The 26037-nt window shown below is 33.4% G+C and overlaps 1 protein-coding gene across 1 annotated transcript in view; it reads right to left on the minus strand.

Moving 5' to 3' along the window:
• Positions 1-15703: 15703 nt before the first annotated feature.
• CYP56 (peptidyl-prolyl cis-trans isomerase CYP56) overlaps positions 15704-26037 on the minus strand; it is a 28111-nt gene continuing 17777 nt past the window's right edge. The window contains exons 7-14 of the mRNA XM_003546596.5: positions 19727-19849; positions 19569-19646; positions 19372-19418; positions 19223-19278; positions 17770-17810; positions 17203-17305; positions 16784-16916; positions 15704-16696 (exon numbers count right to left, since the gene is read on the minus strand). Coding sequence (XP_003546644.1) covers positions 15940-16696; positions 16784-16916; positions 17203-17305; positions 17770-17810; positions 19223-19278; positions 19372-19418; positions 19569-19646; positions 19727-19849 — 1338 coding nt within the window. The 3' untranslated portion in view covers positions 15704-15939. The remainder of the gene's footprint in view (positions 16697-16783; positions 16917-17202; positions 17306-17769; positions 17811-19222; positions 19279-19371; positions 19419-19568; positions 19647-19726; positions 19850-26037) is intronic.

The following is a 26037-nucleotide window of genomic DNA, read 5'->3' on the forward strand; positions in this document are numbered from 1 at the left end:
TATTTGATTTTCTTTTTTGAAAAAAACCTACTACCACGATCTGATTTAGGATCAAATTGCTCTAATACCATAAATGTAATGTCCTTTGTTACAATAACAACCCATAATAAAAAATATACTTTAAAGCATCCATAAAATAAGAATTTAGAAATTTCAATGGTTCAAAATACTTTAAACATTATAATAAATGAGTCTCTACATAAATAAACAACTTTATTTTCAAATATGGATATCTAAAAAATACTAACCAAACTAAAACAAAATTTAACTAAGTCTTCAATTTTCCTCTGTCTCAAAAAGCTTCTTCCTCAAACTTTGAAAACAATACTTTTAGTGAGATAATAATCTCAGTGAATAAAACAAGTTCTAAAATAATTCACAAATTGTGTTGTTCTCAACTGGTGCGATAATCGAAAAAATGAAACCATGATATCCACAAAATTAAATTAAAAATAATGTATACATACTTATAAACACAAATTATTCACACAACGAAAGAACACTCTAGCAAATAAACACCAAGATTTTACTGCATTCAATTCTTGAACAAACAAATATCAAAGACACGACTTAGTGATTCTCAGGATCAATAGACTCAACTCTTTGGTTCCCAAGACTGGTGTGGATCTCAAATTCTTCAAAGGATGTATGAGCTCATATCCATACAATGGCGTCCCACTGTCTTCCCTATCATAGATGGAGGTATCTCTTCCTCATCCCAGATGGAGATATCTATTATAAATCTTGTCTCCATCCTAGATGGAGGTATCTCATATCTCTTTCTCATCCCAAATGAAGGTATCTATCGTTCTATTCTTGGAATAAAATGTATATTGTCATTCCTTCCCAGAAGGTAATGACTGACTCTCACACTAATAAAACTTGTCATCCCAAATAAGTGTTAAATGAATTCTTAAACACTTTGCATCAATCATAATTATCCTCATGTCACATCATACCAGTGCTGTAATTTTATAAATAACAATTAAACATATGAACAACACTTCATACATAAGCATAATTACGCACATCCATAGGCATGAACAATTAAATTAAACATGCATATATAAACTTGTTGAAGGGCACACACTACACTAGAACAAGATTAACAAAGCTAATTCATTGTAAATGTACACATATATTATAATGTCAATTACGGGTATATACATTCAAATTCTAATTTCCCTTTAACCATAGGCATGTGGGAAATTCCAATAATCTCAAGCAAACTTATTGGATTTCTATGATTAAATTCAACGCTTATAACACTTAAATATGTTTGTCATGTTGTGGCATCAATTGTCCTGTGGCGGAGGCCCAGGTGGGTGAAGTCACAGTCGACTCATGGTGCTTGGGCTGTTATGCTCATAAGTAGAAAAAATTGTTCCCTAACTATCAGCTATAGCTTTTGGCCTAGTGGTAAGCACTCAATCCAAAAATTGGTATCAGAGCCAAGGTCAGGAGTTCTTGATTTCCAGTGGGGCAATTGTTGAAGGGAAGATTGTTTGCCAGGTTATGGCATCAATTGTCCTATGGTGGAGGTCCAAGTGGGTCAAGTCACAGTCGACTCGTGTCGTTTATGCTGTTATGCTCTTAAGTAGAAAGAGTTGTGCCCTAACTATCAGTTATAGCTTTTGGCCTAGTGGTAAGTACTCGATCAAACAAAATAATTTCATGCAAGAATACCACATAATCTAAATTCTTGCAATCACCACAAAGATCAATTCATGCAAATATAAATGCATCAAATTATAACTTAATATTCAAGAAGACATGCTCCCAAAAATTCATATGATGAAAGTTTAGAAAAAATTTGTTTTACTCACCTCTTGAAGCATAGTAATTCATGTTCTTCACCTATTTTTCCTCTTCTCTATTTACTACGTCAACAAGATTCTCTTTATTTCTTCCTTCTTCTCAATCCTACATGCTCTACTAATTTTTTATTTTTTGAGAGAGATTGTCCATAGAATTCCAAGAGAAGAGAAATGTCTATCCTTATATAAGTACAAGAGAATATGATTTAAGATTGGATGGCATGAAATATATTGTCAATAGATTTGGCTAATCAAATCTTTCTTTATCTTTTTCTACTCTATTATCTAGATTTATCTAATTATTAACATTATCTAATATTTTATTTTCTTTAAAGATAGAATAAGATAAAACATGGTAGTTCAAATCATTCTCAAGGATCACCAATTCAAATATAACAAATATTTTATCCAAACTAATATAATAAACAACTTCACAATAATAATCTTGTAATCCTTTATATTAGTATATGGAACTGCTAGACTTTCTGTCATAATTATTAAATAATCTTAGCAATTCTTATATCAATCACCTAATCTTTTTATTGATAAAATAACTCATTTATTTTTAAGTAAAGTAACTAAAAAATCATATTCTTTTAATACAATTATTTCAATGAAATTTAATATATCATAATACAAGCTTTAGTTAGGAGAGACCAACTACAAAAGAGAAGAAAAGAAGATCTCCTCTAAATTTTTTAAAGTATAGATGGATCAAATGATAGTTCTAGAGAATCCATAGGTGATGAAGTGATTCTCATGTCCATAAAGTTCAAGCAAATGATGAAAGAGGAAGGAGAGTTCTAGCATTCCTCAAGAAGGAAGGACATAAGATTCAAGAAGAAGTACAAGGAGGAAAGCAACGAGATCACCTGCTTTGAATGTGGGAAACCTGGACATATCAAGGATAAGTGTCCCCAACTGAAGAAAATTGATGCTCTAGTTACAAGAAAAAAGAAAAGTCTGATGGTCACCTAGGACGACTCAAACAATGAGAAAAGTAGTAACTCAAACAATGAGCAAGTCAAGATCTGTCTTATGGAAGATACAAACAAAAAAGTTGTTCTGAATCTAATACCTTTTATAGTGCTTCATTAGATGATGAAAAAGATATGCTTTATAATGTTCTTCTTCAAAACTGTCATATGATTTCTTTTTAGTGCAAAAAATACAAAGAAAAATATAAAAAATTTATTCTTTAAAACACTGAGATGAAGAAATCAAATAAAGATCTAAAAAAGAATATCCAAACTCTAGTAGAGAGTTTGAGTAAGGCTAGTAAGACAAATGAATCCTTTATAATTGAAAACTAAGAAAGGAAGTAACATGTCTTAAAAAAGACATTGGGAAGTTTTCAGAAATTCCAAATACCTTAACTATGCTTTTAAAATTCCATCAACATCCCCATGATAAGTCTAACCTAGGCTTAGAAAAACTGGCATCATCCTCCAAGTCACAGTCTAATCCAGACAAATGTGACTTTTATGGTAAGTCTGGACATTCTAAGTTCAGATCCATTCATAAGAAGAAGTATATGTCTAAGGGTACAAATTCTACTAGACCCAAAATGATTTGGGTACCAAAATCTCATATTGTTCCTATTTCAAATATCCTTGGTAGGAAAAGGCTAGGGTTTAAGCTGGTATTTGGATAGTGGCTGCTTACAATACATGACATGGGAAAGATCTATGTTCCTCGACCTAAAGTCATTTGAAGGAGGAAATGTTGTCTTTGGAGGCCATGTATGGTAAAAAAACAAGCACCTCATGCTTGTATGGTATACTGAGTTCTTTTCTTTTAGAAACTAGTTTTATGAGAGACAAAGTAGATATAAGTCTTTTCAGAAGAGAAGTTGGCAAGGATTTCATTATAGTTTAAATATATGTAGATGATATTATTTTTGGAGCTACTAGAATTTTGTTCAAGGATTTCTCTTATCTGATGAAGAGTGCATTTGAAATAAGCATAATAGGAGAACTCAAGTTCTTTCTAGGGCTTCAGGTCAAGCAAGATAGCAAAGGTATATTCATCAACAGAAATACACTAAAGAACCATTGAAGAAGTTCAAGACGGAAGGTGCTAAACCAATGAAAACACCTATGCATGCTTCCAAACACTTGAACAAAGCCGAATTAGGTGAGCTAGTAGATCAAACGATCTACAAAGGTATGATTGGCTCACTTTTGTATTTGATTGCTAGTAGACATGATATTATGTATAATGTATGTCTATGTGCTAGAGTTTTTGTCTAATCCTCGAGAGTCACATCTCAAAGTTATTAAGAGGATCTTATGTTATCTAGTAGGATATTGTGATGCAGATTTTGTAGGAGATAGAGTTGAATGAAAAAGAACAAGTGGTGGATGTCATTATATTGGACCTTGTTTGATATCTTGGGCAAGAAAAAAACATAACTCCATCCCTCTATCTACAACAAAGGATGAGTATGTGTTTGCTACAAGTTGTTGCTCACAATTGCTGTGGGTAAAGTATCAATTAGAAGATTACTATAGTTTTGAGAACAACATACAAAAATATTGTGACAACATTAGTGCAATCAATCTGTCCAAAAATCTCATACAACATTCAAAGGCTAAGAATATTGAGATAAGATATCATTTCATTCATGATTATATGAAAAAAGTGTTTTTGATACAAAGTTTGTAGACACTATGACACCCTCTACCCCATACATATATGTACTAATAATAAAAGAAATAAAAATTCAAATATTAATTAACAATATTTAAAACATTTTTAAATACAAGTCTTTCAAAAAGGGTAAAAGGCTCACATTCACCTTTCTAATATCATAATAAAACTTGTCCAAATAAATAATAAATACAAACTTTGGCTCAAAACAAGGTTGTCCAAAACTTCATACAATTAATATAGAACCTATACCCTAATGTCACATCCTATCAGAGCATTGTGTTCCCGTGTCCTCTAACATCATGTTCTTCATAGTCATCCACCTATTCATCTGCTCCCACGAACACAAGGTTCGAGATCATCACAGGATCCAAACACAAATAGCACACCGGGAGTGAGTTATCACATTCATAGCTAATGAAGAGTAACGAGACAACATGTAGGCATAAATATCATAAAAACAAAATAAAACTTACTTAAACATAGCTCACATCATTTCACCACTTTGTCACCCAACAGCACATCATAACACAACACATCTCATTCATTTTCACAACATTCACGTACTCGAGGATCAACACACAATATCACCAAGTCAATCAATATTGATCAATACACAAGCGTTATGCAACACATACACTAAGACTCAATCCTATATGCAATGTGGTACCAAGTCAATGAAAAATCACGTTGGGTGCCTAGGAGTACATGACAAGACAAACCACACACTAGCAAGTCAGGTCACTCTCACTAGGTAAGATCATAGGGAGACCAGTCAAGGACACCGTGTTTTGCGAGAATGCTCCAACCATATGGGATCAACATAGGCTTAAAGCAGCACTCAAACCGGGTGACCTCCAAGGCCTACACTCCAAAGAGTCTGTCAAGGCCTCTTCCTCCTGATTCAGGTCCAACCCTGAAAATATTTTAACACACAGACTCTATTTATGAACTGTACAAAACACAAAGTAACTTAACATTAACTCGTCTCCTTTAAAGGGTCTTATAGTCGTGTGATTGTACAATTCATAGTTCATAACTCAATGCACACAACATCTCAATGCACATATATATCTCAATCACATACATACTCAATTTATCACATACACTCGATCTCAATCACAATGGTATAATCTCAATTTAACATGTCATCACACTTCATGAATCATATACACTTTACCTATGAACTATGCAATACACACAACTACTCAATTGCTTAAGGCTTGGATAGTTACAATTTGTGTTTGCTTATGCTCAATTATCTTGAATAAAACAATTCAAGAGAGCTTAAGACTTATTTTGATTCACAAATCCAGCCACAACTCAGCACCACAACTCAACTTCATCATAGGCATCATGTAGGAAACTTAGAAAACAAAAAAAAGTTCAACAACAAGACTACTTCTAGGAATTGATTTAGAACATGTTATGAACTAAATAACATGCATGAATTAGACTTAAAATTCAAAAGATAGGCTAAGAATGACAAGAATACATGAACAAATGTATCTAGAATTCAATCAAAACAATAAAAATTCAACACAAACTTAGAACATAATGTGACAATTACTATGACTAAACATGACTCTAAGACAACATGGATTAAGTGATTTACACTTAGATTTTTGTGTTTTTTTTTCTAATCAATTATTTGGAAGAAAATTTAGATCTAAGGTTCAGCACAAGAATATTATGAATGAAAAATGATAGAACCTAAAATCAACACAAAAACATGATTCAAGAGTAAATCTAAAAATTTGAACCATAGATATGCAAGAACAAGTGTAGATCTGAGATTTAATCGGTTTATTTTTTTTAATCTACTCTAAACAACACCAAACCACAAGACAATGGAGGATATACATGGAGAATAAGATGACGAACAAGGAATTAAAGAGAATTCACCGAACAAAAAGATAAAGGAAGCAAAAGAACATTACCTAGATGAAGATGCTCTTGATACCACATGATGTAGCTCCATTGGAGCTTGTAGGCCTCTGATCTTCTTCATCAATGAAGTCCTTTGCTTCTTGAATTTTAATGGCAGCGGAATGGAGAAGAAGAATAGTTGAGAGGAGACGCCACTTCAAGGAGAAGATGAGTCTAGAAGAAGCTCACCACCATAGGAAGCCATGGATAAGAGCTTGAAGGTAAGAGAAGATGAATGAAGACAGAGGAAGAGAAGAGCACGAAATTTAGTGCCTCTAAAGAAGTCCAAACTTTGAAGTTTAATTCTCAAATTATCAAAGTTGAAAAAAATGCACACACATGACCTATATTTATAGCCTAAGTGTCACACAATTGGAGGGAAATTTGAATTTCTATTCAAATTTCACTTGGATTTGAAATTGAAGTTGTGGAGTCAAAATTTCACTAATTATGATTAGTAAATTTTAGTTATGGTTCAGCCCACTAATCCAAGATCAAGTCCAAGATTCTCTACAAAGTTTGCTTAGGTGTCATGAGGCATGTAAAGCGTGAAGGACATGCACAAAGTGTGACTATATGATGTGGCAATGGGGTATAACAAGCAAATGCTCACCCCCATCTAAAATTTAATTGGATTGGGCTTCTTCAAATTCAATTAAATTTATTTTTCAACACACACATCAAATATTCACTTAATGCATGTGAAATTAAAAAACTAACCCTAATACAAAAACTAGTCTAGGTGCCCTAAAATATAAGGGCTGAAAAATCATACATTTCTAGGATACCCTACCTATATTATGGAGCCCTAAATACAAGGCCCAAAAATAATGAAACCTTAATCTAATATGTACAAAGATAAGTGGGCTCATACTTAGCCCATGGGCCCGAAATCTGCCCTAAGGCTCATGAGAACCCTAGAGCCTTCTGTTGCATCTCTGGCCCAATCTACTTGGAGTCTTCTATCCAATGCCCTTGTGGGGTAGGATTGCATCACGCCACTTCTAGTGAAGGAAGATAAGTCAGGGTAGACACCACAAGGATTACCTTGATAAGTCTAAAATTGGTTCAACAAGAAACCCAAAGAGAAGCTCTCACAAAATTTTATCAAATGCCAAAAATGATTCTATTGAAAATGAAATCCATACATATAGTGTATCTGAATGAAAAGATAGAAATAGACATGGGCCTTCAAAACAGTTTGGGCCAAAATTACAATGAAAAAATTATAAATAAAAAAAGAACATATTTGGCGTGGGACTTCAAATTAGTCTTGGCCTTCAGCAACAATTGATATTCTTAGTAGTGTCTCTGCCTTTGAGCTTTCATCGTTCTCCATTTGAGCCTCGTTAAGTATTTCTGCTACCATTTGTTGGAGGGTATTCACTGACTGTTTGGTCCTACTCCTGGTCATAGGACTCTGTATTTGGGTAGTTTTAGGATTCTCATCAAACTTGCACTCTAACTTCTTTAATTTCCACATCTCATGAAACTTTACTCCCACTAATTTCATAATTTTCAATGAACCTTGCATTTTCAATTTCGACAATTCTCATACTATGATTAGGACAATAAAACATATACCCCTTTGACTTTTATGGATAACAAATGAAATATCCATTGATTGTTCTTACATCCAATTTTCTTTCTTGTGGATTAAAAATCCTTATTTCTGACTGACAACCCCAAACATGTAAGGGCCTTATACTATGATGCAATCCTACCTCCCAAGGGCATTAGATAGAAGACTCCAAGAAGATTGGGCTAGAGATGCAAGAGAAGGTCATAGGGTTCTCATGAGCCTTAGGGTAGATTTTGGACCCATGTGCTAAGTATAAACCCACTTATATTTGTACATATTAGATTAGGATTTCATTATTTTTGGGCCTTTTATTTAGGGCTCCATAATGTAGGTAGGGTACCCTAGAAATGTAGAATTTTTCAGCCCTTGTATTTAGGGCACCTAGACTAGTTTTTGTATTAGGGGCAGTTTTGTAATTTCACATGCATTAAGTGAATATTTGATGTGTGTGTTGAGAAATAAATTTAATTGAATTGTGAGAAGCCCAATCCAATTAAATTTTAGAGGGGGGGAGGTGAGCATTTGCTTGCTACACCCCATTGGCACATCATATAGTCACACTTTGTGCATGTCCTTCATGTTTTACATGTCTCATGACACCTAAGCACACTTAGTGGAGAATCTTGGAATTGATCTTGGATAAGTGGGTTGAACCATAGCTAAAATTCACTAATCATAATTAGTAAAATTTTGGCTCCAAAATTTGGCTCTACAAATTCAATTTCAAATTCAAGTGAAATTTGAATAGAAATTCAAATTTTCCTCTAATTTTGTGTGACACTTAGAGGCTATAAATAGAGGTCATGTGAGTGCATTTTTTCAACTTTGATCATTTAAGAATTACACTTCAAAATTCAGACCTCATTTGATGCATAAAACTTCGTGCTCCTTCTCTCCTTCTCCCTCCACTCATCTTCTCCTACCTTCAAGCTCTTATCTATGGCTTCGTATGGTGGTGAGCTTGTTCTTGACTCATCTTCTCCTTGAAGTGGCATCTCCAATCATCTTTCTTCCTTCTCCATTTTGTTGTCATTGATCTTTAAGAAGAAAAAGACTTCATTAATGAAGAAGATCCAAGGCCTACAAGCTCCACAAGGAGCTACATCATACTAGGTGCCCTATTCATCCACAGTTCAAAAGGTGTCTTTGGAACTGCTTTACTAGGAACCCTATTCAGTAAAACATGGCATTTTTCAAGGCATACATCCACAAAGATACAGGTAATGTTGAATTGCTTATCATAGTTCTAACCATATCGATTAAAGTTCTACTGTGTCTTTCCAATACACCATTTTGTTGTGGTGTACTGAGCATTGTGTATTGCGCACAAATGCCACGTTTTTGAAGAGTATAGCAAATGAACTTGGGTGTTGCCCAATTTCATTGTATCTTTTGTAATACTCTAAAAAATTTCATATTTTTGTCTAATTGTCTTTCTACTTCATTCATGTAAATTTCTAAGGCATCCATTGCTTGAGATTTCTCATACAATAAGTACACATAAACCTAACATGAATAGTCATCAATGAATTAACATCAAAAGGTTCACAAATATTAGTATGCATAATTTCAAGAAGTTGAATGCTTATTGTAGCTTCTTTCTTTGTATGTTTTGTTTGTTTTCCCTAAATACAATCCACACAAACATTTAGATCCATAAAATCTAGATTAGGAAGAATTTCATTCTTTGTTAATCTTTCCATTTTTTTCTCTAGAAATGTGACCTAAATGTTTATGCCAAAAGAAAGCTGATCGTTCATTCACTAAACTACGTTTAATGCCAACATTATGATGCGGAGTTCAAAGGCGTCAATATACAAACCATCTAATTTCAATTTATATAAATCATCACAAAGAACACATGTACCAATGAGATTATTATGCTTAAATAAATTGAAACATCCATTACTAAAACTAAAAGAGTATCCAATAATATCAAGTTTAGATAATGAAACTAAATTCCTTGATAAACTAGGTACATAAAGAGTTTCCAGTAAATCTAAATGTTCAGTGTTGAGTTTTAAACGATAAATCTCGACTGCTTCCGCTGGAGCTTTCACTCTATTCCCCATGAAGATGAACTTCTCGTTTGGGCTTATGGTTTGGATTGTAAGGAATTCCTGCATAATATTAGAAACATGAGTCATACATCCAGAATCAATCCACCATGTATTATGGGGAGCTATAGTTAAGTTTGATTCAAAACATACAAGAGCATTAAACTCACTTTTCTTTTCGAACCAAGACTTACACTTTAGGCAATCCTTATGGAAGTGTCCAGATTTCTCACAAAAATTGGCAATTATTGCCCTTTGGTACCTTCTTCTGGATTTGCAAAGAGTTATTTTTTTTATCTTTAATGAACCTTTGGCCTTTATCATGCTTCTTCATAAATTTCTTTTCAGCTCCTTGATTCCCTTGGTGGCTTACATAATGAACTGAGTGACTTCCTTGATTCTTAAGCCCTGTTTCTTCCTGAACTAACTCACTATGCAATTCATGCTCATTCCATTTATCTTTCATGATATTATAGCTTATTTGGAATAGGTCATACTCAGACGATAATGAGTTCAAAATAAATTGAACAAGGAAGTTTTCATTCACAGTCATTTCTAAGGTTTTAAGTCTTGCTACAATGTTTATCGTCTCATTAATATCCCAGCAAGAGACTTAGCAGTTGTTTGATAGCGCTCTCCCACTAACCCCATAAACTCTTTAGCATTATCGGTCTTGGAAGAGCTGTCTTAATATTGTATGCTATAGTCATTCTCATGAACATTAGGTTGAGTCTATTAGATCTTTTCTAAGCTTTATAATGGAATTTCTCTTCATAATAAAATCCACATAAGTGTTTTGAGACATAAAACACATGTATATTGATGCTCTCCTTTGGGTGATACACCAACACACAACATACAAACATGATGATACTAATAAAAATCTTAGCATTATTTGGCAATTAAATATGCACCAATTGGTAGTACCTATTATCTTTGGGTATATAAATAAAACAAATGATATACATAAATCGCTTATAATTATATTCATTAATTACAAGAACAACTAATCAACCTTTGGACGATCCATAAATGCCTTATAACAATGAATTTCAATTATCCATAAATTAATAATCATATAATTTAACATTCATTATTTATGAGTAATTGAAATAATCATTAATTTAGAATTAAATTATAAATTTGGCCACTTTGATGACTAACAAATTTACCATACATTTAATTTCAACCAAATATATGGTCTACACATACTTATTGTTATTAACAATTCATAATCACTTTATTAATTTCATTCCAGACCATAAAATAATATTCATATTTATTTGTCTTTTTCATTCAAGCACGTTCAAACAAATATGTAGCATATACATATTTATTGTTACTGAAAATTTCAAAGCATTCACGTTAATTTAATTCCAAGACATAAACTTTCAATCATTTAATGACATTCAACGATAATATTCAAAATAAATGAGCATGTGGGATTGAGAATAACAAAAAGGGGTTGGAATAGCAATTCCAAGAATTCCTAAAACTAACGTGTTGCTTCGGCTTTCTTTCAATTACCATAAAATGCAGGGCACTACTACGCAGACCCAACAAAATTGATGGTACACCCAACAATTTCGCAAATTTCCCATTTTGCCCTTTTGTAAAAGGATGCGGAACAGCTAATCTGTAAGCCTTATACGGATCAGCCGATCCGTATAAGCCCAATCCGAAAGTTTTTTTTTAATTTTTTTTCAAAAATATGTGTTACTAATTAATTTAAAATTAATGGTCCGAGCAAGAATCGGACCTATAACTTTCAGGTTATTAGCACAACACTCTAACTAACTGAGCTAATAAGCCAATTATGATGGATTCCATATATGCAGCAGAAATTGGTGAGGCAATTTTAACAATAATAAAATTTCATACTTGTAGCAGAAAAAAAAATCGATAAATTTATAATTAGGGTTTATGCATAATTGGGAGAAAATAAATCGTTCTTGGATAATCATAAATTTCATAACACATGCTCTGATACTATGTGTAAAATTTTAAGGGTTTCCTAGATTAACAATTATAGGAAACCATCAGGATCTTGAAACCTATGATTCTCACAAATAATAAATAAACAAGGCGTACCTTTCTCTATAATGGGGTTTTTCTCTTATGTACTTTAATTTCTTGGAAGAGGAGAGAAACAAGATTTCACTTCCTTGACTATTCTTTCTATCTCTCTATGTTTGTGATGGCTAGAGATTAGAGTGAATATTTTTCTATCAGGAATGAGACCTTATTTAATATTATTGGGTATTAACCCCTTTTATAACCACTACTCTTATCAAATAGTAATTACTTTTAGAAACTTCTCTTATTCTAACCTCATCCGCAACCTCATGTTATCACTCTTCTTCTTCGCCTTCGTCAATGCACTATTGCTGACAGTGACAATGAGACGCGACAATGAGACAATTGTTGTCGTTAGAAAGGTTGCAAGGGAGACAAAAGTGAGGGCAAGACAACGTTCTTTTTGGGTCGGTGATGGAAGGAGAAAGGGCCCTTATCCATTATGATTGAGAATAATTGGTTAATGAAATTATTATCATTATTAAATGATTAAATTGAGTGAAGAGAATAATAATAATAATAATAATAATAAATAATAATAATAATAATAATAATAATAATAATAATAATAATAATAATAATAAGAGAATGAAGGTTGTTGTTGTTCATGGTTTCAAATTCATCTTTTCTTCATTTACTTAATGATTTTATTTTTTAAATAAAAAAGATAGTGACGGTCTTTAGGTGCATCTATGTTAACTATACTATTTTGAAATTTAAAACACTAGCGGACACTAACATTTCTAACAAAAAATTGAAAAAAGGACCAAAAAGATATGTTTCAATAACATAAAGGATTATAATGAAATTTTTAAAATATAATATACCAAAGTGAAACAACTGCGAAACACAATGCACAAAAAATGACAACAAACAATTTTAAAATTTAGAAGTTAACAAAACACTAATGTTTCTGACGGAAAATTGAAAAAATGATCAAAATGATACATTTAAAAAATATAAAGGATCAGAGTGAAACGAAACAACTGTAAAACTTAATGAAATAAAAGTATCATTAAACTTAAATTTATTGTAATCAGTGAATTAATCCAAATCTTAATTGTAATAAATTTTCTTACTAACTCCGTCTAACCTAAGACCATAGATAATTATTTTGCTTTCAGTTTTAATATTTATATTATTGTACAATAAAATGAATAAATCAAACCTTGAACCACAAGAATAAATTATCTTCGTTCTGTCAAAAAATAAATAAATTATCATCGTTAGATTAAAAATATCATATATTATCTCCATTCTTATTTATAAAGCCCAACTTTAAAGTGGTGCTTGTTCTTTTTTATAAGACTTAATCTATTATGTCTCTTTCATTAATTATTTTTAGACTAAAATATCCTTAACTAAATAAGAGAAGGATTATATTGACATGCATTTCATTTACAAGAGAGAAAAATATTAATGACAATGATATTTTTTTAAAAAAAATATAAATTTAAGACAAATTTATTGATAAAAACTAAATTAACTATTTTTCTTAATTTTGTTGAATAATTAGATAATTGAGTCTTACAAATAGAAACAGAGGTAATAATACATGCATGTGCTCGGTTGTAGGAGTCATATCTTTTAAGTTTTAACTGTGAACCAAGCAAACAATACTTTCTCTAGTCCTTGTTACAAGGACCAATTAACTAATTTATTAGGATAAGAAAAATTAATTATTTAGTTGAGAGCATTAAATTTTTCTCTAATTAGGTTTTTTTTTTCAAAACTACTCTCATATTCTCACGAACAAAACTAACAAACATAATGTATTGTGTTTCTCTCACTACCACACCATTATGGGAATAATGACTTTAAGAACATTTTTGTGGGGGAAAAAATTAATGCAATGGGTATTTTAAATTAAACCTTATAAATGGACCAAGCCTTTGACCTTATAAAAAGAACTAAATCACATTTTAATGTAGCCCTTATAATGGGGATAATATATAGATTTAACTACTCTTTTGGTTCATAAGGTTACAACAACTTTTCCCTTGCGGATTTTCTTCCTGCACTCAGTATTTTTCCAATACACCTAACAGTGAGAGAGAAAAACCAACAATACCCTTACATATAACCTCATACGAATTGTCAATCCGTATGACTTATATTATATTACAAATATGTTTTACAAAATAATTTAAAATTAATGTCTCATGCAAGTCTCAAACCTCTGACTTTAACATTATTAACACAATGTTTTAACCAGTTGAGTTAATAAATCAATTGTGTTGAAAAATAATTAATGCTACTACATATAACACTAAAATTTGTAATGTATATCTAATACACATATAAGTTTATATAATAAATTTTGTAATAATAAGTTTTAATTTAATAATGTATTTTTTACATATATAAATTTTCATTAAACCTATAATTTTTATTTAAAATTTATATATGTAAAAAAACATTATTAGATCAAAAATAATTGTTACAAAATTTATTATGTAAATTAAATATACATTAAAAATTTTAATGTTATATATAGCGACGCTAATTATTTTTTAACATAATTGACCTATTCATTGAGTTGATTAGAGTGTTATGATAATAACATGAAAGTCACACAGGTTTGAGACCTGTATGGATCATTAATTTTAAATTATTTTCTAAAACATATTTTTAACAATCCGTATAAGTCATAAAGACTAACCTTACGGATTGTCAATCAGTGTAAGCTTTACGAAGGGAAAAAAAAGGAAGGAAGAAGTAAAAAGGATAAAATTGATTTTCTTTTATAAATATGTTAGGTGTAGAAGAAATTTGAATGGTGTAGGAAGAATAACCCTCCCCTTTAGTCTCCTATAGTTCAAAATACCCCATTGTGGTTCCTATAGTTGCAATTTTTTTTTACCCTTTTGGTTCTAGTTGTCTAAAATTGTCTAATGTCATTATATCTAGATGTTTTAAAACTGCTACAAAATTGAAATATTCGAAATTTTTTGGTGGCTTTTCACTACTAGTTTCATATTTGTAACGATTTTAAAGGATCTGGATGCAACAGTATTAAGTGATTTTAGACAACGAGTGTCAAGAGTTAAAAAAATTGCAACGATTTAAAGAAAAAAGTTTATGCAACTATAATCTACGAGGGATCAAAAGCTAATTAAACCTACAACATATACACCATGACAGAGATACTATAACACAACAAGGATACTTCTCCATTTAATAAGTTTGAAAAAAGGTATGGGTATTTACTAGCTAAGATATATGGGAATATATGAAGATAGATACTACCTTCGGCTGTATGTAAGAAATAAACACAAGTTTTAAGTATTTTCAGCATTTTAACAGCTAATTTGATTTTTAAAAAACTGAGTCAAATACAAATTATAACGCTCTTTATTTGATCATTAGGTGCGCAAATAGTCACACATGACCATTGCCCTCTTAATATGCATCGTTAAAGTTATCCGAAAAATCATAAAACCTTAACAATAGAAACCCTATTGAAGTTTAACCACTTGTCTACTGTAGTAGTTAGTACATAAAGTTTCCCTTCTTATGAACTACACTACTACACATCCCATATAACGCGAATATAGCTGCGTTAGTTAAGTCAAACACCATTTTAACAATTAGCTGAACATGAAAACTTAACTGTGCTGTTGTGCACGGAATATGAAAACAAGTTTTCTGAAGCTATGTAAAAATAATTAAATATGTTCTAAGTAGTAAATGTAGAATACTTCAAAAACCTTGTTCTAAAACATATCAATATCTTGCTCCACCAGAAAAATTGAAGCAAAAGGGACATACAAGATAGCCGTTCAAAGGTTCTGTGCTTAGCATTAGGATATAGTGACACCAATAATCATCTCCTGTCGTGTCCACGCTCTTCCCTTCTATGTCTGTAATCTCCATCATCCCTTCTGCGTTTGTAATCTGCATCCTCCCTTCTACGTTTGTAGCCATCATCCGCTTCAATATCTTGGCTTTTATGCACACGTTCTTCCTTTCTATTTCTGTAATCCTCATCCTTCATTTTACGTTCGTAATCCTCATGATCCCTTCCATTTTTGTAATCCTCATCACCTGGACTTCCTTTTCTTTGTCCGGAGTCAATCTTCATATCTTGCGTTCCACTGTCTTCAGGTTTCTTCCTATAATCTCTGCTATTCCTTCTCTCCAAATGGCTAGAATCTGTGTTTCTCCTATCATATCGACTAGTTTGTATTTCTCTATACTCATCATCTTCATCTCTTTTTCTTGAGTCTCGCTTGTCTTTCCACTTGTAGACATAATCTTCGTCTCTTTTTCTGGAATCATGCTCATCCTTCCGCTTGTAATCATCATCTCCATGTCTTCCCATGTGCCTATCTCTGTCTTTCTTATCAGCATTGGAATCCAAATCTATTACACCTCTTTCAGACCGTGCTTTGTTCTCACCATTTCCCCCATGCCCTCTGCTTCTATCACCATACCTATCTCTGTTGTTTGAGTCTATCATATCCTGATCTCTGCGGCTTCTATGATCTTTTCTTTCGACTGGGTCATCCCTGTCATGCCTTTGGTGTTTTACATCTTGCCTTGGATGTTGTGAATTATCTTCATCAAACACCATTTCATATCTGCACCATGAAATTGCCATCACTCACTTATACAGACATAATCAGACAGAAAGTAAAAGACAGGTACACACAATCAGAAGTTCATACCTCGCACTATCTCCACCACGTTGGACATTATCATCCTTTAAGATGTATTTTGCTTGTGGTTGTTTCATTGTAGCCTCTCCCGTACAATCCTTAGCAATATGATCTGTAGAACCACATTTGAAGCAACCACCACCTGCGGCAATAAAATTATTGTATTTAAGATTACAGAGGCAAGGTAGCAACTGTTTACAACCAAACGTGGGCTTTCAGCACAATGCTGTAAAAATGAAACAAGTATAAAACAATTGCTTATAGGTTGTGACAATAATAAGAACCTTGGGAGAACCACACCACAAATGTTAGCTGTTGCAGTTGGAGATCACAAGGTTTTAGAAACCTCACAATAGAATCTCATATTTCCAATGTGAGACTCAAGTCATACCTAGCTCTTAAATCCTAATAGATATCTTTATCCTTACCTTTACCCTTTTGATCTTTCCGCCTGTATTGTGACCACAGTTTTGCCACACTTTGACTAAAATCCACGTGTATCCTTCGATCATCAATCAAAGCATTATCCATCTGCATTTCAGGGGGCAATAAAAGAGAAAAAGTACAGGATGTGTTTTCTTTTCATACCAAAGCAATTTTTTTATGTATATAGACTTATAAATGCTTGTTTAAACTCAGAATTGCAAAAGAAAATAACAACTTTGCAACCCAGTACATCAAAAAGTCCAACAAAAATTGAAACAGAGGATAACACATAAGCAAATAAAACAGGTAAGCAAGCACTTGAAACAATAATAAAATCATTATCAATATCTTTTTTGTAGATAAAATGCAAGACTCCGTAATATAACAGACACCCTCCAGCAGCTGCACCTAGTGTATCTTTAGTATATTTAAGCCAACCAAGGATACAAGGAAAAAATAAATAAATAAACAAAAAGAAACACAATGCCCATTAGCAAAAGATCATTTACTGCCCAGAAAAAGAAACACAATGCCCATTAGCAAAAGATGCTTCAAAACCTTCATCATACCTTAAAATATGCCTGCTCACATGACCGTTTGTCCTCAAACTCTGTCAAAACAAGTAAATATAAGATACCATTAATTATATCAACACAAAAAGAGACCATTCATTTTCCAATTACAAAGTGGAATTTTACAATATCAACTAAAAACAAACCATCCTTAATATTAGCAATTACCACTTATAAATAAATTTGATAATGTGTTTGAAGGAAACCAATAAGAAATCTTGATAATGATTTCTCAAAAGGTCAGAAGCACAATTTCAATTGTACAAAAACATGTTTCTATTTATTCATTAGAAGCTACAAGTTGAATCTTCTCCAAAGCTCAAGCCTTTTTTTTGTTCAGATAATGGAACAAAACATGATCGAAACTAATGATAGGTTAAATCTTCAGTATTCACACTAAACAAAGCTCCCTAAAAGTTTGCTTTTATGGCTGAGAAAGAGTTGCTTACTTGTACTTGATAGGAATAAATTGATTGGAGTTTTTAATGAATTTCTGGATACGATTTTAAATTTGGAAGAATTCTTAATGATTAATTTTACAGGTTTACGAAGGTATAAGAAAGGAAAGATATATGGTTAGCTGTTTCAGCAGTTCTTTAGTGTATTGGATGGAGTGGAATTTTGTCCCGGGCTTCTTAAGGGGACACCATTATCAATGTGCAAAGAGAATGGGTAGAGATACCTAAATCATCTGTTTTATTTTTTATTTTTTACTTATTCATTCCTAAGCAGAATTTTTTACCCTTCATTTTTTTGGTCCTTTTCTAATAATTTGTTATCAAGAAATAATTCATGTTAATAATAAACCACCATTTCTTTCCAAATACGCATACGTGGGCTATGTATGCATTTAGCCAATAAATGTCTAAACTGCTGACACTGAATATCAACCAGACACCAACAAAAACTGATTAAATAGGATTTAAGTGGATCAGAAGAGCTTGACATAATTTTTAGAAATGGTCCTAAGATGCCTTAGAAAAGATAAACAGTCAATAACTAAACTATTATTTATATAACCAAATAGAAGCTAAATACCTAATCTTATCCAAAGCCAAGTGTTGTGCAATGGGAGGTACACTCCAACCAAAAGCACCATATTACCAAAGTGTTGCACCAATCTATTAGATTTCATATAATATGTTTGTGTTTGCATGTGTATATATACAAACACACAAAAAGGGACAATGAAAAAGAAACAAGGAAATATTTACAGACACAAGGAAACTTTGGTTCAGAAACAGAAGTTTTATTTGTTGAACACATGTTAAGCATATTGACAATTTAGAAATAGGAAAAAAAATTCAGGATGTCTATATTATAGCATTTTCAACCAGGAATGACACGAGAATAAAAGGAATATTATAGATAGATAAAAATAAGAACCACTTAAACGCAAATAAAGATGCACAAATTTTACACAAATGACAAAGTGGATATGCATACTGACCTATGAAAGCATAGCATAAACTGTCACCGGTCTTTTGATCACGGATGATTTCAGCCCTATCATTAAAAATATTAGGCGAGAACAGTATATACAAAATGATATCACTATTAGTAAATGTCCGGAAAAGTCGACTGTTTAATAATACTCACATTGATACAGTTCCAAAGCGTGAAAATATTGTATGCAAGTCCTCATCCTAAAATTTAAAGAAAAAAATTACTAACAGCTATGGGGAGGGGGGGGGGGGGGGGGGGGGGGGAACTTGAAATTTAAGGGGGGGGGGGGGGGGGGGGGGCCCGGTTTTTTTTACACAGATCCATAAACCACAGAGAAAAGGATTACTCACCTCAGTAACTGGGTTCAATTTACAGACAAACAATACATTGTCTGGAGGCTTAATCTCAGCATCAGGAATATCCCCAATCTAAAACAGGAAAGAAACAGGAGTTCGCATGGGATCACATTCACAAATGAAGTACTAAAATTTTTATGTATCATACTTACACTCTCAAGTACAACTGCTCTAGAATGTGCTTCCTTTGATCTAATAACCTCCTCAAGTTCTGCCGGATTTAATTGTTCATCCATGGGAACCCAATCATCTTCAAGTCGCACTTCATCATCAACCTAGTAAAATTGTATTAAGTCGTGACTTAGAAGTTTGACAAGCATGCTTACTGAAGACTGTATAATTGAATTTTTTATTATAATGCTTGAATTTATTTGTAAAGTCACAATAATCCAATCATCCATCTATAGCCATACAGTTACAGCCAGAAACTTCTTTTTTACCATGAATGCGGAACAAATATACTAATGCATGACAAGTAAAATCCAATATAATCATCCATCTCTAGCCATAGAGTCACAGCCAGAAAATAAAATCAATTTGTAAAATCACAAGAATTAAATCATCAGGTAATCAATTTTTTTATTCATTGTTATAACTTACAAAAAGTAGGAAGCAAATCTCAGTCTTCACCCCACTCACTTTCATAGAAAAATAAATTTTATATAGGAAAAACCACAAAAAATAGCGGATGAGATATTCTACTGGACTAAGAGAGAGAGAGAGAAATAAAGCACTGAAATTTTTTAGAATTTGGGTTTGAATCTAACTCAACCCTAAAAAATTGGTTTTTAAGGTGAGGGTTGTCCCCCACTTATATACTTTTCTTGGTACTATCAAGCCTATAATTCTGCAACTTCTTCTCTCCTTGGCTGTCACCTATCACTGGCCAATTCAGCAACTTGATGTCACCAATGCCTTTCTTAATGGCATCTTGGAGGAAGAGGTCTATGTAGGAATTAATAGAAGATATTGCAGTTTCCTATATTAGATGAATCAGAGATTTGATTTCCTTTGTTTTAAAATAAGATCTTTATCATTATTAGCTATTATTTGTTTCCTTTATTATTCCTTGAATCAAGGAATAGACTTTATTGTAATATTTCTATATAAGCAGTACTTTTACTGCTTGAATAAAATAAGAAAGTCTTCCCTTTTACTTTCTACATGGCATCAGAGCTCTAGGTTTACCAATCTAGGGTTTTTCTGTCTCTTCCATGTTGAACAAGCCAACCCTTGTTTTAGAAGCACAAGGTTCTGCCCTTGCTGCAAAGAACCTAAGAAGAAGGGAAAAGAGATGAAAAAAAATCTGACAGACCATGGTGCAATCATTGCAAGCGCCCATGTCATACACGCGAAACTTGTTGGGAGATTAATGCGAAGCCTCCAAACTGGAGAAAGAAAGGAGGAAGTGACGGCCGTGCACTTCAAGCTAGTACGTCTAACCAAGAGAAGCAATCTCCCTCAAGTCCACTTCCTTTCACTAAGGAACAACTCGACCAACTGTACAAACTTCTTGAGTCTCAAACCTCTTCTTGCTCTGTAGCTCAAAAGGGTAGCTTTTTAACATCTGCTTTCCTTAGTGTCAATTCCAATTATACTTGGATTGTTGATTCCGGTGCTTCCGATCATATGACGGGAGAGTCCAGCTTCTTTGTTTCATATAGTCGTTGTGAAGGTAACCAAAAAATTAAGATTGCAGATGGCTCTTTTTCAGCCATTGCAGGAAAAGGCTGTGTTGTCATATCCCCAACACTCATTCTCCAAAATGTCTTGCATGTTCCTAACTTATCTTGTAACCTATTGTATGTGAGTAAATTAGTACAAGATAAAAATTATCAAGCTAATTTCTTTCATTCTCATTGTGTGTTTAAGGATTTGAACTCGGGGAGGACGATTGACAGTGCTAAGGAGAGTGGGGGACTCTACCTCCTTGAAGATGTAAGTGGATCAAGACAACAATCATAATCAATGAGTTCCTGTTTTGAATCTGTTTTTGTTTCAAATAATAATAAGGATTTCATGTTATGGCATTTTCGGTTAGGCCACCCAAGTTTTAGATATTTAAACACCTATTTCCCAAGTTGTTTGTTAATAAAGAACCTTCAATGCTTCATTGTGTAATCTGCGAATTTGCAAAGCATCATCGTACTTCTTTTCCCGTGCAGTCTTATAATCCATCAAAACCACTTGCTATTATTTACAGTGATGTTTGGGGGTCCAAATAAAATAAGGACACTTTCCAACAAAAAATGGTTCATCACTTTTACAGATGACCACACTAGACTTTGTCGGGTGTACTTATTAAAAGAAAAATCTGAAGTTGAACAAGCTGTCAGAAATTTCTTTAAAATGGTGCAAAATCAAATTTCAAACTAATATACAAGTCTTCATAAGTGATAATGGGAGAGAATATTTTAACACAATCCTAGGAAATTTTTTTCTTCAAAATGGAATTGTCCATCATAGTTCTTGTGCTAATACACCCCAACAAAATGGGATTGCAGAGAGAAAAAATAAACACCTTTTAGAGGTGGCCAGGGCTTTACTCTTTTCTACTAAAGTTCCCAAATATCTATGGGGTGAGGCTGTTTTGACTGTTGCATATTTAATTAATCGCATGCCTTCCAAAGTTTTACAATTTCAAACTCCTTTGCATGTTTTTAAAGAGTATTTCCCTATGGCACGCATTTCAACTGATTTACCATTAAAAATATTTGGTTGTCCTGCTTTTGTTCATGAACATAAGCAGATCGGAAAACTTGACCCACGTGCTATAAAGTGTATTTTCATTGGTTACTCTCCTACCCAAAAAGGATATAAATGTTTTGATCCAAAATCAAAAGCTTTTTTTTGTAAGTATTGATGTTACTTTCTTTGAGAATCAATCATCTTGGGGGGGGGGGGGGGGGGGAGATCAAAGGAAGATTATTTTGAAAATATAATTCTTTCAAATGATGTCCTAATTTCACAAGATTTTGAAACTTGCATTTGTAATACCCTATTTTTTGTAAAATAAATTAAAAAGAATTTTTATTTAAAAATAAATAGAGTTTTAGAAAAATAATGAGATTTTTATAATTAAATAAATAAAGAGAAATAAATTTATTAGTTAAAATAATGGTTTGAAAAAAAATAAAAAAGATATTTTATTTATTCATTTGATAGCAAATAAAATAAAGTTCTTTTTATATAAAACAAATAAATAGAGTAAATAATAGATTAAGAGTACCCTAACTATAAATAGAGACATATTAGGTCAATTTTCAGACTAACGATACATCTCTACGCTTTCTCTTACTCTCAAATTCGTTTTCCCTTTTCCCCCTCCCAAAATCCTCACTTTTCCCGCATACACCCAAACCTGTCTCAATAAAACGACGATCTCGGACTCGTTAACCGTTGGATTGTTGTTAAATTTGAACACGAGGTTTGAAACTTATTTCCGCACACACCCACCATTGGGATTTTGAAGATAATGTCTGTGGTGGAAGAAATGTCTCTCGCACTGAGCTTTCTCTTTTCCCGCATACACCTAAACCTGTTCCAGTAAAACTACGATCTCGGACGCATTAACCGTTGAATCGTCGTGAAATTTGGACACCACCTTCGTAATTAATTTTCAAGCAGTCTCACCATTAGGATTTGGAAAATAATGTTCTTAGAGAGAGAAATTAGTCTCGCACGTTGACAGTGAAATGGAGGCTACAATCTCTTTCTCTTCTCTCTATCGCAATTGGGATTAGAATGAACATATGTAGAGATTTTTAGAGGATTAAATTGGAGTTTATTTTGAAATGTTTATTGAATTATAATTTTCCTTTACGATTATAAATACAATATTGTTGTGTTTGACGGACCAATTGATGTTCTGATGCGAATTGGTTGATGAACTTGAGTGCTCTTGGTGTTTTCATATTTTTGACCTATGATTTTGATTTATTGATTTTAATATGATTGTGTGAAATTGTTTGAGGGGTCTTACTCCCCATGCTATGAGAAACATTTTGTATAAATTGTTATATTGAGATTATGAAATGGTGATTCAAATTGTGAGTAAGCATCAAATTGAACCTGTGATGAATGGTGAGATACATGTGTATTGAGATGTTGTATGTATTGAGTTGTGAATTATGAACTATGCAATCACACAATTGTAAAACCCTTTTAAGGGCAACGAGTTTTTGCGCGACGAGTATTATGATGGGATCCACTGTGGGAACCCGACGAGTTGAATATCTTTGAGGCGCGACGAGTTAAAATGATTTTGAAAACAATTGAGTAGTTGTGTGTATTGCATAGTTCATAGGTAAATTATATATTGATTCATGAGATGTGATAACATGTTAAATTGGGATTATGTCATTGTGATTGAGACCGAGTATATCTGATAAATTGAGTATGTATTAAATTGTAATATATATGTGCATTGAGATGTTTGCATTCATAGCGGGCAGACATATGATGCACAGTGTAATCATAGCTAATGAGGTGGTCGAAGAGGCTTATGATTCAGCATCGTGGAATTTCCTGATATACATGTTGAGGCGCATGGGATTCTGTTCCAGATGGATACAATGGATCGAGGGGTGCTTAAGATCTTCCTCTGTATCAGTGTTGGTGAATGGTAGTCCCACGACGGAGTTCATTCCCCAAAGAGGGCTCAGACAGGGGGACTCACTGGCCCCTCTCCTGTATAATATTATGGCTGAAGGTTTGAATGGCCTGATGCGAGCAGCTACTCAGAAAAATCTGTTTAGAGGTGTTCAGGTGGGTGCCAATAGAGTGGAAATCAGCATTTTACAATATGCTGATGACACAATATTTTTTGGTGAGGCGACAATGGAGAATGTCAAGGCAATCAAGGTCATTCTAAGGAGCTTTGAACTCGTTGCGGGTCTCAAAATAAATTTTGCGAAGAGTAGTGTTACTGCAATTCGAATGCCTGATCAATGGAGCCAACAAGCTGCTTCCCTCTTGAATTGTAGTCTGCTGTCTATTCCTTTTGTTTACTTGGGTATACCAATTGGGGCAAACCCAAGGTGATGCCAGCTATGGGATCCTATTATCAGCAAGTGTGAGAGAAAGTTATCAAAGTGGAAACAAAAACACTTGTCATTTGGGGGGAGGGTCACACTGATACAGTCCATCTTAACATCTATTCCTATTTATCTTTTCTCTTTTTTCAAGGTCCCTAGCAAAGTGGTGGACAAGCTGGTTAGATTACAAAGACGATTCTTATGGGGTGGCGAAGCTGATCATAATAAGATTGCTTGGATCAAGTGGGAAACAGTGTGCCGTTCAAAGGATGAAGGGGGACTGGGCATCAAAGATATCAGAAACTTCAATCTTGCACTGTTGGGAAAATGGAAATGGAGCCTATTCTACCACAATGGAGATATATGGGCAAAGGTGCTAGAGTCAAAATATGGAGGTTGGAGGAGCCTAAATGTAGCATATTGGGACCATACTGATTCCATTTGGTGGCGGGACCTAAAACAGGCCCTCCACCACCAACAGCTTGCAAGCACTTTTCAGAATGGATTATCGTGGAGGGTTGGCTGCGGTGATAAGATAAAATTTTGGGAGGATATTTGGATTAATGATGACATATCTCTAGTAGCAAAGTATCCAAGACTATATTCTATTTCCAATCAGCAAAACCATCTTATACAGCAAGTGGGAGCGCACACGGATTCTGGGTGGGAATGGGACTTTAGGTGGAGGAGATCATTATTTGACAGTGAGGTTATCATTGCTGACAGCTTTTTAAATGATATTGAGGGCAAGACAGTTCACCCATGTAGAAGAGATGAGTGGGTTTGGAAAGCGGAGCCCAGCGGCATCTATTCGACACAAAGTGCGTATAATCTGCAGCAAGGGGAAATCATAGAGGCCAGCGATGATGGAGTTTTTGCGGAGCTATGGAAATTAAAGGTCTCAAAGAAAATTTCAGTTTTTGCTTGGAGATTAATTCGAGATAGATTGCCAACAAAGACGAATCTGAGAAGACGATAGGTTGAAATGAGTGATTGCTTGTGCCCATTCTGCAGGACCAGTGAGGAAACTGCAGGGCACTTATTCTTCCAGTGCAATAAAATTATTCATATTTGGTGGGAGTCATTATCTTGGGTTGACACCATCGCGGCTCTACCAGAAAATCCCAGGATACATTTCCTTCAACATACACTTGGCAGGGCTGCTAGAATAGGGGCTACTAGATGGAGGTGTTGGTGGCTGGCTTTGACTTGGACAATTTGGAAGCAGAGGAACAACTTACTTTTCTCTAATGGCACACTCAATGCCAACAAATTGTTGGACGATGCACTGTTTCTGTTGTGGTCATGGCTCAGAAATTTCAAGCCACATTTTGTAATACATTATAATCAATGGTCTTCTAATCTTAGAGTATGCTTTCGATAGGATATAGTATATCTCTGGCTGTCAATTCATGGCCATTTACTCA

The sequence above is a fragment of the Glycine max genome, chromosome 15, assembly GCF_000004515.6.
Source record: "Glycine max cultivar Williams 82 chromosome 15, Glycine_max_v4.0, whole genome shotgun sequence".
Classification (NCBI taxonomy): domain Eukaryota; kingdom Viridiplantae; phylum Streptophyta; class Magnoliopsida; order Fabales; family Fabaceae; genus Glycine; species Glycine max.